The sequence below is a fragment of the Oncorhynchus mykiss genome, chromosome 10, assembly GCF_013265735.2.
Source record: "Oncorhynchus mykiss isolate Arlee chromosome 10, USDA_OmykA_1.1, whole genome shotgun sequence".
Lineage (NCBI taxonomy): Eukaryota > Metazoa > Chordata > Actinopteri > Salmoniformes > Salmonidae > Oncorhynchus > Oncorhynchus mykiss.
Genome location: NC_048574.1, coordinates 32623874 through 32638222, shown reverse-complemented (window position 1 = coordinate 32638222; position 14349 = coordinate 32623874). Strand labels below are relative to the sequence as shown.

At 41.2% G+C, this 14349-nt stretch overlaps 1 protein-coding gene across 4 annotated transcripts in view; it reads right to left on the bottom strand.

Moving 5' to 3' along the window:
- Positions 1–3127: 3127 nt before the first annotated feature.
- LOC110533663 (diacylglycerol O-acyltransferase 2) overlaps positions 3128–14349 on the bottom strand; it is a 35202-nt gene continuing 23980 nt past the window's right edge. For all 4 annotated transcript variants that reach the window (XM_021618093.2, XM_021618094.2, XM_021618092.2 and 1 more), the window contains 4 exons: positions 9786–9990; positions 9233–9407; positions 5737–5939; positions 3128–4784 (listed from right to left, as the gene is read on the bottom strand). In XM_021618093.2, the coding sequence (XP_021473768.2) occupies positions 4630–4784; positions 5737–5939; positions 9233–9407; positions 9786–9990 (738 nt within the window). In that variant the 3' untranslated portion in view covers positions 3128–4629. The remainder of the gene's footprint in view (positions 4785–5736; positions 5940–9232; positions 9408–9785; positions 9991–14349) is intronic.

Here is a 14349-nt window from a genome sequence, read left to right as displayed (position 1 = left end):
TGGGGGTAAATACTGGTGAATACATTGATAAAAGTCTCCTTGTCCGAGAGATATATACACGGTTATCAGTCACGCAAGGGTAAGCCTACACAAAACACAGCCTTTATTTTAAGTGTTTCTAAAATCTCCTCTGGGAAAAATGTATGGTAAAAAAACGATTTGAACCATTTCTGACTGCTAGGTTTTATGGGAATTATGACTCATACTGTGGTACTCTATTGTATGGACCTTCAGCAATCACAAAATAAAGCACCAATCAACCTAGCCTTCAAACTTGCACACGGTGGCAAGAAACAGTATCAATTCAACAGTTAATAACCTTTTATCGATTAGATTTTCATGCCTCCTGTGTCCTCTCTCCTCAGTCGAGGAGAAGTTGGCGAGGAGAGTGAACGTGGATGGAAATGCGCTTGCTTGAAATGAGATGGTACTTCTACACTCGTGCGCCATTAGGCAAATTACGTTTACAGGGGTGGATCCCAAAATAAATGTGTAAAGTGATCAAAACAAATTAAGTCAGTTTTGCAAGACATTTTATAAATAAAACGATAACATTTTGTTTTTAAACTAGCAATATTTTTCTCTGACAAAACAAAATGTATTCAAAGGTGTGGTAGGCTGCCTAAGCGAATGAGAAGGTCAGTGATGAGAGGCTCTGTCCAAAAAGAAACAAAGAAAAGGCGAGTAGAGTCGGGACTGAGTATTATGCCCTTTCATAGACACTAACTGGGGTTTCTTTGGAGAAGTTGCACAGGGAGAAATGTTTGGAGAATGGGAGTGATTGGAGAAGATGGCAGAAAAGGAAATAAGCAAGAAAGTGGAGCATATTATCAATAAACATGGAGTGTGGGATTACACAGGCCTTCTGAAAGATCTGGTGACAGTGAAGATAATGGACAAGGAAAAAAAGGAGAAAAGTGGAAATGGTTATGAGGGAATATGAAATGAGGGATTTCACAGAACATTTGGAAGAACTGGAGGAAATAGAGAGAGATGAGAGTGAGGATGAATTAGATATGGTGGCAGGTGCAGTGATGACTGTTGAGAAGAAGTTGAGTGTAGAGGGAAGCAGTGTGGAGAGGAAGGTTAGCATCAAGTGTAAAAAGAGGGATACGTGTTCCAGTAGCTCGGAGATGGAACCTGATGAGAGTGTGGATGAAGTTCCTGCAATGGGGACCACCAAGGTCAGGCCTCGGTCCGAGGATATAAAGGATAATTCTGGCCCAGTGTGAGTAAGATTTGAGGAGAGAATGGATCCTTGCATTTTGGCTGATCCATATGTGGTGGTATATTGACTGGAGAAGAGGTTGGGGACTGTTAAGTTGGTGAAAGTAACTAGGAGTGGACTAGTGATGACTTATTGTGTTTCTTCAACCCAGAGGGAGCGGGAGCTCCAGATCTCACGATTAGGGAAAATAAATGTGGCTTGCTTTGCTCTCCTGAGCAGGGCGCCATTGAAAGGAGTGAACAGGGGTGGCATTAAATGTTGAGGAAGATCAGTTGATTGATCAGATTCCCAGTGTCTGTGATGTTTGCCGCGACGCAGATCCGGTGGGGAAACAGAAAAGATATTGTCTGTCCTGCTGAGTTTTGATGTAGTCTTTGCTAGATAAGGTATAGGTAGGAAGTGTAAGTTGTCCCCTGAGAGCGTTTGTTCCTAAAATACTTCAGTGTTTCAGGTGTCAAGTTTCTTGGCATGTTGCAGCAGTATGTAGGAGGGAGAGTACTAAATGTGCAAAGTCTGCAGGAGGGCATGAGACGGAGGAATGTGTAGTTTCAGTGGAGAAACTTGTGGGGGTGCCCTTTCTCACTGTGTCCGGTGAGAGAAAGGCAGGTTGAGGTTGTGCTGAAGCAGTGAAGAGGGTAGGAGAGGGAGATGGGTCCAGGTTGAGGGATCCTGAGAGGATTCCTGTGAGTAGGCAGAGACTAATAGAGGGTGATGGGAAGAATATGTGCTTCAGTAAGGTAGGTTTCTATGGTTGTCAATTGTACTGCAGAAATGGATTGAAAGTCATAGAAAATAGAGGTTGTGGTGGCAGCGGCAGAGAAATACTGTTGGTCTGGAGTAGGATTAGATGGGGTACATAGTGGAATGAAGTGGTGTGTTCATTTTTAGTTTTTTTTAGAGAGGGCTAATAGTTGGCAGGGTCCTTTTTCCTTTTCCCCAATTGTATAGTACTGTATTACAAAGAATTTCATGTAGGTAGGCCATGAATGGCCTCACACACCAGTACAGTAGGTAACGGTGTATGCATCTTAAATTGAATGCGATCCGCCAACACAATCCAGAAGAAGAAGGGGGAGTGTGGTAGATTTCAAAACTCTTCTGTGGTAGGATACACAAGTATCCTCGATGAAAGGTGGCTATCGAGGAGGGGAGGACACTTCCGTTTGCCTAATAACAAATTGACACACTCCTTGACCACTCAACCACTTATCGGTTTCCGGGTCACGGAGGAGAGTGGATAGAGGACAGTCTTTTGTCCAAACCAGAAACCCCCCCTAGTCTTTGAACAGCATGGCATCTCTTTCGCAATACATTTAGCAAAGGCCTACTTTTCCTTTTCAAGTAATTAGAGGTAGAAAACTAAATGACACATGACAAAATGACAGTTGAGCAGTAGCCTATTTGTCATTATTTAAATCACTCATTGTTTGTGCATCTATTTACGTTTTTGATCTCACAAAATATTCAAAGACGTTTTCATGAACATCCCTCACATACAAGAAATGGACCTACTCAACTCTTATGTTGTGATATAGAGTGACAGAAGGGGATTATCAGACAGTAAATCAAGTATCATTGGATGATCTTAATCTGGAATTAGGGGTCTTTGTAGTAACTGGAGTCCGTAAAAAAAAACCATGGAGTGTGTTTTAAGAGAACATTTTGACGTTTTCTATCACTTGAGGAGTTGTGTGCATGCATCAATGTATAGTTCTCCCAACCCTAGGACATTTGGTGTGCTTGTGATTATGTCTACAAATGCCTTATTTTATCGCTTGAGCAAAATTACATTCTGGCATTGTGATGTCGCGGTGGGACTGAAAAATAGTTAACAAGTTTTATTCTGGAAACATAAAGTTTAATTTAAGTAGACTGTGATGAAGCCATTCATTCACAAAATAAACATGCATTGGCTGCTATTTATTGCTGTATTTATTGCACATGAATTAGGAGAGGATGTTCACTGCTCTTTGCAAAAAGCAACAAAAAAAAAATTACGTTTTGAATGACACACTATTTATCACCAATCTCAATTATTTTGCCATGAGGTGAAATCTTGTAGTCTTTTTATCTTGCATAATATACAACATACATACATTTCTTCACCTAGGATCATTGGCTGTATAATGGACTTGATATGCCCCATATGAAAAAATGATTTATCTCAAACACTTCTTGGCAATTACTGGGGGAATTCATGACTTTTATACTCTAATTCAAATCTGTGATAGCAACCCCTTTGCCATTTTACTCAATTGAGTAGAAGCCCCCTAAGAAGTTTGAGTTGTAGTTTTTTTTAAAATAAGGCATATGCTTTGCAATCTCTTAATTTCATGAATCAGTAATCTGCCCTCTGGGTAGAAGGAAAGAAATGTTCTTCACCCTGAAATTGTTCTTACATCACCATCACTACAGTACATGGGGCCTCAATGCACTAGGTAACACTCTGCAACCCAGTCAACACACTCATGTAGAGAAATGTACAACAAAACTAAAACACAGGTCAAGGTTAAATGACAAAAGCACCATACTGATTCTCTTAGAAATTGGCAAATTTGACATAGGACTCTTTCAAAGGCATGTTTTAGAGAAATACCTCAGAGGGTTGTCACAAATACAAAAAGTGCATCAATATATTAATTTTCATTGAAAATATTCTTATTTACAAAATACAATTAATACTTAGTTCCATCACACAATCAGATTGTATTACCAATATGCACAATCTAAATCCATTCAATAGAATTCCTTCACTTTCAAGTTTCAATGAAGTGTGCATGTGTGGGGAGGGGACACCCATCAGCTCGTTGGCTCAATAAACCACACTATCAACATCTCACTAAGGCAACAGCCTTACAATTGCATTGTTTGTGCATTTAGCAACAACAACAAAAAGTAAGGTCTCAAAACATCATCCTATATTTACCTTTCGGGGCACTTAACACATTCGTTGTACAGGCCTATTCTAAGTGAAAATGACATGGATGCATGGAGGAAACAAAGATGGTGCTTGTGTGTGTCTTGTGTAACCTTCTAGTGCCACCTAGTGGGAGTTCCACTGCACATTAAAGCAAGGGATCATACCTTAACTATACTCCCTCATCTTTTCTGTCATGGAACACATCTATAGATGTGTCATACACTCAATAAAATATTCAATAAATGGAAGTTAGTCAACTTTGCCATTGACAGTGACTAGGTCAGAGAGAATAGTAAGGTGACCTAAGACCTGCCATTTTCATCCTGAGTGGAGGACCGACGTGAGTGTTGCTGAGAGCGCGGTGGGTTTACATACACACAGCTTAATGTATATAGATTGAATTCCAGAGACAATCAATCAGAGCCAGGCAAGTGAATGGAGGGGCAGGGCTGAACAGACAGCTGCCACAGCTGACCCTTTCTCAATGGATGTGCAGGATGTCACTCTCCTTCAGGCCGAAGCGGGTCTTATACTTGTCAAAGAGGCTGGTGAGGGAATTGATGTACATGGCATGGTACAGATCCACCATATCCCGAGGAGGCTGCTCAATCTTTGGCACTGTGATCGGTTCACCCACTAAGAGAAATAAACATGTACAAATCTATATCCAAAAATCTACTTTAAAAAACATTTAACATATTGAAAATACGTAGTTTGATGAGCTGTAGTGTTAAACATTAATATAGCCTTGATGCAGGGGAGAGTAAATATTGACTGGGTGGATGGTTCTGTTAACACAGAGGAACTAGAGTAGCTCAACTGCTTGGTAGTAACCATAACAGTACGATCATTGAAATTATAATTACAGACCATCCTAAGACTGAATCCCTAACAGAAACTAAGTCAACAAGCACTAAATGTCTGTAAGAGATGGGATTGAAAAGGGAGGGTAAACAACTGGAAACCAAAGTTTACCAGTAAACTACCAGAATTTTGGTATCTTTTGAGGATTTTATGTTAATCTATCACAAGACATCAAGAGGCTCTTTTGGGTACTTCCGATTATCACAGGCGTCTGTAATAATCTCTGGCCCTCTGTGTGGACTAATCACATGTCAAATATATGAAATAATGAAGTAATATGATAGAAAAATAGAATGACAAAGCTGTAAAACATTATCCTAAATATAAACCATCAACTAAGAGAACACCATTGTTTTTAATATGAGGATTATAGCATGAAATATCCTATATATATATATATATATATATATATATATATATATATGGTGTCAGTTGTGAATACAGTCAATAGTTGGAATAGTTTCTGAATTAATTGAAAATAATGTTGATTAAATGCTTTTTTCATGAATGAGGCTATTGAACCATATGGTCTATCTACTAGAAAGTCATGGACAATATGGAGACAGATGTAATATATTAATACTATAAAATGAATACATTTTTCAAAAGTTATTCAAGTATAAATTACCAAAGTTGCGATAGATTCCAGTAAATATGTTAAATTACCGGTGGCTTGCAACCCTAGTGAGACAGTCAGTAGGGTCTTGGAGAGGGTTTTACTTACCGATGGTGGTGATGGGTTTGTTGTAAGGCACCATTCCCCAGGAATCGGAGGAGAAGAAGCCACAGCCATGGAACAGACAGGGCGCAAAACCAATAATCTTCTGCAGTCGCTTTTGAGCCAGCCGCCACCAGGTTCTCTCCTCGAAGATCACCTGTTTGTACACATCGTTCTCCCCAAAGGAGTAGACTGGTACCAGGTCAGACCTGACAGAGAGAGGGGGTTTACAATAGTCTCCTGAAGTTGCTCATAAGGCATAACAGATATCTGATCACCAAATGATGGGCTACTAAACCATGTGGTTTATAACAGCTCACCTACACCAGTTTACCCAGACTTTGTTTTCAGTAGCTCAGTTGGTAAAGCATGACGCTTGCAACACCAGGATAGTGGGTTCGATTCATGACTAAGTCACTTGGGATAAATGAAACATGGTGAAGCCCCAAAATTGCCCTCGATAGAAGCCTATGTTTCAGACATAAGGAAGTGGATGGCTGCAAACTTTCTACTTTTAAACTCGGACAAAACAAAGATGCTTGTTCTAGGTCCCAAGAAACAAAGAGATCTTCTGTTGAATCTGACAATTAATCTTAATGGTTGTACAGTCGTCTCAAATAAAACTGTGAAGGACCTCAGCGTTATCTCTCTTTTGACGAACATATCAAGACTGTTTCAAGGACAGCTTTTTTCCATCTACGTAACATTGCAAAAATCAGAAACCTTCTGTCCAAAAATGATGCAGAAAACTTAATCCATGCTTTTGTTATTTCTAGGTTAGACTACTGCAATGCTCTACTTCCTGTCAAGGCCAGGGCTGATTTCAAGGTCTTACTGCTAACCTACAAAGCATTACATGGGCTTGCTCCTACCTATCTCTCTGATTTGGTCCTGCAGTACATACCTACACGTACGCTACGGTCACAAGACGCAGGCCTCCTAATTGTCGCTAGAATTTCTAAGCAAACAGTGGAGGCAGGGCTTTCTCCTATAGAGCTCCATTTTTATGGAATGGCCTGCTTACCCATGTGAGAGACGCAGACTCGGTCTCAACCTTTAAGTCTTTATTGAAGACTCATCTCTTCAGAGGGTCATATGATTGAGTGTAGTCTGGCCCAGGAGTGTGAAGGTGAACGGAAAGGCTCTGGAGCAACGAACCGCCCTTGCTGTCTCTGCCTGGCTGGTTCCCCTCTTTCCACTGGGATTCTCTACCTCTAACCCTATTACAGGGGCTGAGTCACTGGCTTACTGGTGCTCTTTCATGCCGTCCCTAGGAGGGGTGCGTCACTTAAGTGGGTTGAGTCACTGATGTGATCTTCCTGTCTGGGTTGGCGCCCCCCCTTGGGTTTTTCCGTGGCGGAGATCTTTGTGGGCTATACTCGGCCTTGTCTCAGGATGGTAAGTTGGTGGTTGAAGATATCCCTCTAGTGGTGTGGGGGCTATGCTTTGACAAAGTGGGTGAGGTTATATCCTTCCTGTTTGGCCCTGTCCGGGGGTATCATCGGATGGGGCCACAGTGTCTCCTGACCCCTCCTGTCTCAGCCTCCAGTATTTATGCTGCAGTAGTTTGTGTCGGGGGGCTAGGGTCAGTTTGTTATATCTGGAGTAATTCTCCTGTCCTATCCGGTGTCCTCTGTGAATTTAAGTATGCTCTCTCTAATTCTCTCTTTCTCTCTCTCTCTCTCTGAGGACCTGAGCCCTAGGCCCATGCCTCAGGACTACCTGGCATGATGACTCCTTGCTGTCCCCAGTCCACCTGGCCGTGCTGCTGCTCCAGTTTCAACTGTTCTGCCTGTGATTATTATTATTTGACCATGCTGGTCATTTATGAACATTTGAACATCTTGGCAATGTTCTGTTATAATCTCCACCCGGCACAGCCAGAAGAGGACTGGCCACCCCTCATAGCCTGGTTCCTCTCTAGGTTTCTTCCTAGGTTTTGGCCTTTCTAGGGAGTTTTTCCTAGCCACCGTGCTTCTACACCTGCATTGCTTGCTGTTTGGGGTTTTAGGCTGGGTTTCTGTACAGCACTTTGAGATATCAGCTGATGTACGAAGGGCTGTATAAATAAATTTGATTTGATAAAGTGTCTGATAAATGGCATACAATACACTGAACAAAAATATAAATGCAACAATTTCAAAGATTTTACTGAGTTTCAGTTCATATAAGGAAATCAGTCAATGGAAATAAATTCATTAGACCCTAATCTATGGATTTCACATGACTGGGAATAAAGATATGCATCTGTTGGTCACAGATACCTAAAAATAAAAAATAAACAGTCAGAATCTGGTGTGACCACGCCATTTGCCTCATGCAGTGTGGCACATCTCCTTTGCATAGCGGAGGGTGAATGGCACGACAATGGGCCTCAGGATCTCGTCACGGTATCTCTGTGCATTCATATTACCATAGATAAAATGCAATTGTATTCATTGTCCATAGTTTATGCCTGCCCATACCATAACCCTAACGCCACCATGGTGCACTCGGTTCACAACGTTGAAATCAACAATCTGCTCGCCCACACAATGCCATACACGTGGTCTGCAGCTGTGAGGCAGTTAAATGTACTGCCATATTCTCTAAAATTATTTTAGAGGTGGTTTATGGGGGAAAAATGAACATTCAATTCTCTGGCAACAGCTCTGTTGGACATTCCTGCAGTCAGTATGCCAATTGCACACGCCCTCAAAACTTGAGACATCTGTGGTATCGTGTTGTCTGATAAAACGTAACTTTAAAAATTAAAAAATGATTGAACCTTTATTTAACTAGGCAAGTCAGTTAAGAACAAATTATTATTTTACAATGACGGCCTACCCCGGCCAAACTCTCCTCTAACCCGGACGATGCTGGGTCAATTGTGCCCGCCCTATGGGAGTGGATTTTTATTGTCCCCAGCACAAGGTGCACCTGTGTATTGATTATGCTGTTTAATCAGCTTATTGATATGCCACACCTGTCAGGTGGATGGATTATCTTGGCAAAAGAGAAATGCTCACTAGCAGGGATGTAAACAAATTTGTCCAACAAATTTGAGAGAAATAAGTTAATTTTTTGTATGGAACATTTCTGGGATCTTTTATTTCAGCTCATGAAACATGGGACCAAAATGTTACATGTTGCGTTTATATATTTTTGTTCAGCGTATATTATATGTTCTGAGTCACAAGCTGATGGAGCCTGTCCTTTGGCCTTGACCCAGTGTCTGTGTACAATACTGCATGTCAGGAGGAGCTCTGCGCACTTGAGGACAAATTACCACACGTGAAAGTATGTTTTATGTGCCAATCAAACCTATTGTTGAGCCAACTCTCTCTATTCCATCAAATTGGTCATAATGACACCAGTGTCTGTGCTGACCCAGTAAGGTCTCTCACCAAACATGTAGTCTGATCAGTTGATGCGTGTAACTGAGAGGTGTGTGTGTGTGACCGGAAGGTGCGCCTGTCAGGATGGTGTATGTGTGGCCGGGAAGTTTGTGCTCTAAACTCACCCTTGCTGGAGGGCCAACCTCACAAAGCCCTTGCGGTTATTCAGGGTGACAGAATTCTTTCCTGGAGCACAGTTCAAAGATTCAGCTGCTCCCCCGACAACAATGACCACTGCATTGCCAGTTCCATTCTGAGAGAGGAGGTAGTCAATGGAGTTACGGTTCACTGGGCAGATACCTGACACATGGAAGAGGATGGGGTTAGGCTCAGTTATCACACATGGGCCCAAAGACCAAACAAGTCGGTGTGTTTGCAGTGGAGAACACATTTGAAGAGAAATCAATACTGTTTGAGCACAAAAACATTCTTAGTGGATGTTGAGCAAAATAAACCTTTGAAATGAAGATTATTAAGCTAACAGCTCAGGTTAACTGAAGCAGCTCTTTACAATAGTGACATCAGCAAATACAGTTTGGCAGGCACAGGAGTTGTTTTAGTCTACATTGGGCAATAGGACAAAGCTCAGAGTTCTACCTGATTAGAGTCGGTAGATACAGGGCTGATATCAGCAGTTTACTGAGTACAGAGGGACAAAACTCAGAGAAACCATCTCACCTCCAGACATGAGATAGTCTCTAAAGACTGGCATCCGGAAGTTTCCAGCCAGGGTGGCCAGGGAAGGCTTGATGCCCGGAAACTTCTTAGAGAAGCCGGTGGCCTCTGTTCCGAAGTTACAGAAGGCTCCAAAAGAGAAGATCCCATGGGGGTGGTAGCCAAAGATGTAGTTTCGGCTTGGCAGCAGGTTGTGTGTCTTGATGAGCTGGTAAACAGGATGACAAAGAGACATGATGGTTACTATCACACTAAGCAAAATATAACTACAGAGTGTTTGGTAAGCAATTTAACAGGTCAGAGAATCTGCACAAAATTAAGCCAATTCAGTTGCGCAGTTATGATAACATTAAGTTATTTTTATTACTTGTCTCAAGAAGTTAAAGGCCATTTACCTGTGCATTGTACTATATGTATTAGCATATTTCCCTGAAATTGGGACAGCTTATCAGTTTAGCCCTGATATGACATATTTGCACTCAAGTAATAAAATAATTACAGGTAACAAACAGTGTTCTGTGTCTGGGATGTTTATCTGCACGTTTCCCCTATTATGAACAGCAGTCCCATTACAGAGCTTCAATATTCTTAAAAGTTGTTTTGAGTATGAGAAGGAGGCTCCATAATGGTGGGAGACGAATTGTGTCTTCAGTGAAGCGGGTGCCCCAATGCCACGCTTATGTAAGAAATTGAAAGGGCACAGAGGATATACACACAGATCCAAAGAGATGTGTACACAGGACTCTAATCAAACAAGGCCCATTGCATAACCACATTATCAGATTATCTAAGACCATCTGTGAGGTTTCCACAGTGATAGCATGGTAGATGTAAAGAGATTACCATTTGGTGATATGAAAACAGGTGGCGTTTACAACATGCGTACAGTAAGTAGAAGAAATGGAAGAGAGGAGAACTTGCTGACCCTCAAGATGTAATAGTCACTGTCCCTGAATGTACCAACACACTCACGCTGCTCCCAGCCATGTCTACCAACTGGCGTTCAACTCCATTAGCTGCAAAACCTAGACAAGATAAGCAACCCTTCATCTGAAACAGGATGCTGCCAGGTGAATTACATAATGGGTATAGATCTCTGCGAATACCTGGCATACAACACATCCTTGTGTCAGAAAACCACAGCCCCTTAATCCCACAACCAGCAACTCAAGGAATTACTGTACTGTAAATCAAATCAAAGTTTCTGGTTGAGTTATCACAGGTGCAACAAAATCCTTGTGTTTCTAGAGTGTGCAAAGCTGTCATCAAGGCAAAGGGTGGCTACTTTGAAGAATCTAAAATATATTTTTATTTGTTTATTTGTTGGTTACTACATGATTCCATGTGTTCCTTCATAGTTTTTATGTCTTCATTATCATTCTACAATGTAGAAAATAGTAAAATAAAGAAAAACCTTTGAATGAGTAGGTGTCCAAACTTTTGACTGGTACTGTGTATATGAGTCATGACTAGAATAAAGTATATACACATGAAGAGAGTAAACATTAGTGACAAGTATTCAATGACTATATACATAGGGCAGCAGTCTCTAGAGTGCAAAGTAGAGTACCGGGTGGTAGCCGGCTAGAACAGTGATTAAGGTTAAGGGCAGGGTACTGGGCGTAGGCCAACTAGTGGTGACTGTTTAACAGTCTAATGGCCTGTAGATAGAAGCTGTTGCTCAGTCTCTTGGTCCCAGCTTTGATGCAACTGTACTGTCTCCTCTCTGTAGATGGTGGAGGGTGAACAGGCTGTGGGGGCCCGTCGATGTGGATAGGGGAGTGCTCATAGGGGCGTGCTCTCTCTGCTGTCTCCTGTAGTCCACGATCAGCTCCTTAGCTTTGTTGATGTTGAGGAAGAAGTTATTTTCCTGGCATCACTCCGCCAGGGCCCTCACCTCCTCCCTGTAGGCTGTCTCATCATTGTTGGTAATCAGGCCTACCACTGTTGTGTCATCAGCAAACTTGATGATTGAGTTGGAGACGTGTGGACACGCAGTCATGGGTGAACAGGGATTACAGGAGGGGGCTGAACACACGTTCCCAAGCAAGAAGTTGTTACGTTCCCAAGCAAGAAAACCAAAAACGTCATTCAAACAAAACAGGGAACTAACAAAGAGTCACTGACAACAACCAAAACAAAACAGGTGGGGTTTTAGGAGGGGTTCTAAAAGGGCACTCATGGGGGTGTCCACTGAAAGTTGCATAGCAACAACAACTGGGACCTAAGACACCCATCATGAGCATCCTCTAAATGCACCCACTAAGAGGCAAACAAAATAAAAACACACACCAAACTGGAAGACAGGAAGTAAACCATAAAGGTGGAACAAAATTAAAACAGGGAAATCAGACAAAATAATGTTTTTCTAGAAATCAAATCAGGAGTGCCAACTACAGGACTTGACCCTCCACATCACTAAAGACAACTGGAGCCTGTCACTCTTAAAAAAATAGCACCTGGGCCAGCACAGCTGAAACACCTTCCTACTAACAAGATGGACAAGCCAGCATAGGTGTAACACATTCTGACTAATGAGGTAACACCAATCGGTGCGCCCTACGTGCTAACAAGCTATACGTGCTCAAGTCCATTCTCAAAACCTTAATGGAAAAACCAAAGCCTTTAACTGAATTTAAAGAAACTGTCGGAGTTCAACGTATGGATCACGAGCAGGGTCAAAGTTCAAGAGACAATACACACACTCTTGATTTCCCCTGGCTGTTAGTCATCATCAGGACTCAATTATTAATAGTTAAGATAACCTTTCACCTTGATTCTTAACAGGTAACACTAACAGTATCAAAGCTCTGGTTTTACTTAAGAGCCTTTGATTATACTTTCTATTTATAAGTAAAAAAGGGTTGTATGGTAAAAATGATTGTCAGGTTAATGTTTCAAGAATGCTCCATTTCCATTCACCATTAAATCAATCAGCTGAACGGATTGAACTGAAGGAGGATTAATTAAACATAGCGGATGTAATGTGAATGCCGTTAGTTCAATGATATTACTGATAAGCGTAAAGGCATACAAACAACTCAGTTGATTCAATCCTTGGTCAGGAGGGCAGCGAGAGAAAACACAAGAGGAACTTGCCAAAAAAATATGAATGGTAAAAATATTTTGCTCTGTCAGGATACCAAGAGACCAAGAGTTTAGCATAGGTTTAGCATGGGTTTACATATGATATTGGAAAGGGGGATACCTAGTCAGTTGTACAAATGAATACCTTTAACTGAAATGTGTCTTCTGCATTTAACCCAACCTCTCTGAATCAGAGAGGTGCAAGGGAGCTGCCTTAAAAACCTCTTAAGGATTGGACTGTTGTTTTAAATTTTCATCTAAAAGACATATCCAAATCTATCTGCCTGTAGCTCAGGACCTGAAGCAAGGATATGCATATTCTTCATACCATTTGAAAGGAAACGCTTTGAAGTTTGTGCAAATGTTAAATTAATGTAGGAGAATATAACACATTAGATCTGGTAAAATATAAAACAAAGAAAAAAAACTAGTTTTTTTGTCAAATCTTTGAAACGCAAGAGAATGGCAATAATGTATTATTACAGCCCAGGCGCAATTTATATTTGGCCACTAGATGGCAGCAATATATGTGCAAAGATTTAGACTGATCCAATGAACCATTGCATTTCTGTTCTAAATGTTGTATCAAGACTGCCCAAATGTGCATAATTGTTTCATTAATACATTTCCAAGTTAATAACTGTGCACTCTACTCAAACAATAGAATGGTATTCTTTCACTGTAATAGCTATGGCAAATTGGACAATGCAGTTAGATTAACAAGAATTTTAAGCTTTCCGCCAATATTATATATGTCTACAGTGGGGCAAAAAAAGTATTTAGTCAGCCACCAATTGTGCAAGTTCTCCCACTTAAAAAGATGAGGCCTGTAATTTTCAGACAAAATGAGAAGAACAAAAAAAATCCGAAAATCACATGATAGGATTTTTTATTTATTTATTTGCAAATTATGGTGGAAAATAAGTATTTGGTCAATAACAAAAGTTTATCTCAATACTTTGTTATATACCCTTTGTTGGCAATGACAGAGGTCAAACATTTTCTGTAAGTCTTCACAAGGTTTTCACACACTGTTGCTGGTTTTTTGGCCCATTCTTCCATGCAGAGCTCCTCTAGAGCAGTGATTTTTTGTTGCTGGGCAACACGGACTTTCAACTCCTTCCAAAGATTTTCTATGGGGTTGAGATCTGGAAACTGGCTAGGCCACTCCAGGACCTTGAAATGCTTCTTACGAAGACACTCCTTCATTGCCCAGGAGGTATGTTTGGGATCATTGTCATGCTGAAAGACCCAGCCACGTTTCATCTTCAATGCCCTTGCTGATGGAAGAAGGTTTTCACTCAAAATCTCACGATACATGGCCCCATTCATTCTTTCCTTTACACGGATCAGTCATCCTGGTCCCTTTGCTGAAAAACAGCCCCAAAGCATGATGTTTCTACCCCCATGCTTCACAGTAGGTATGGTGTTCTTTGGATGCAACTCAGCATTCTTTGTCCTCCAAACACGACGAGTTGAG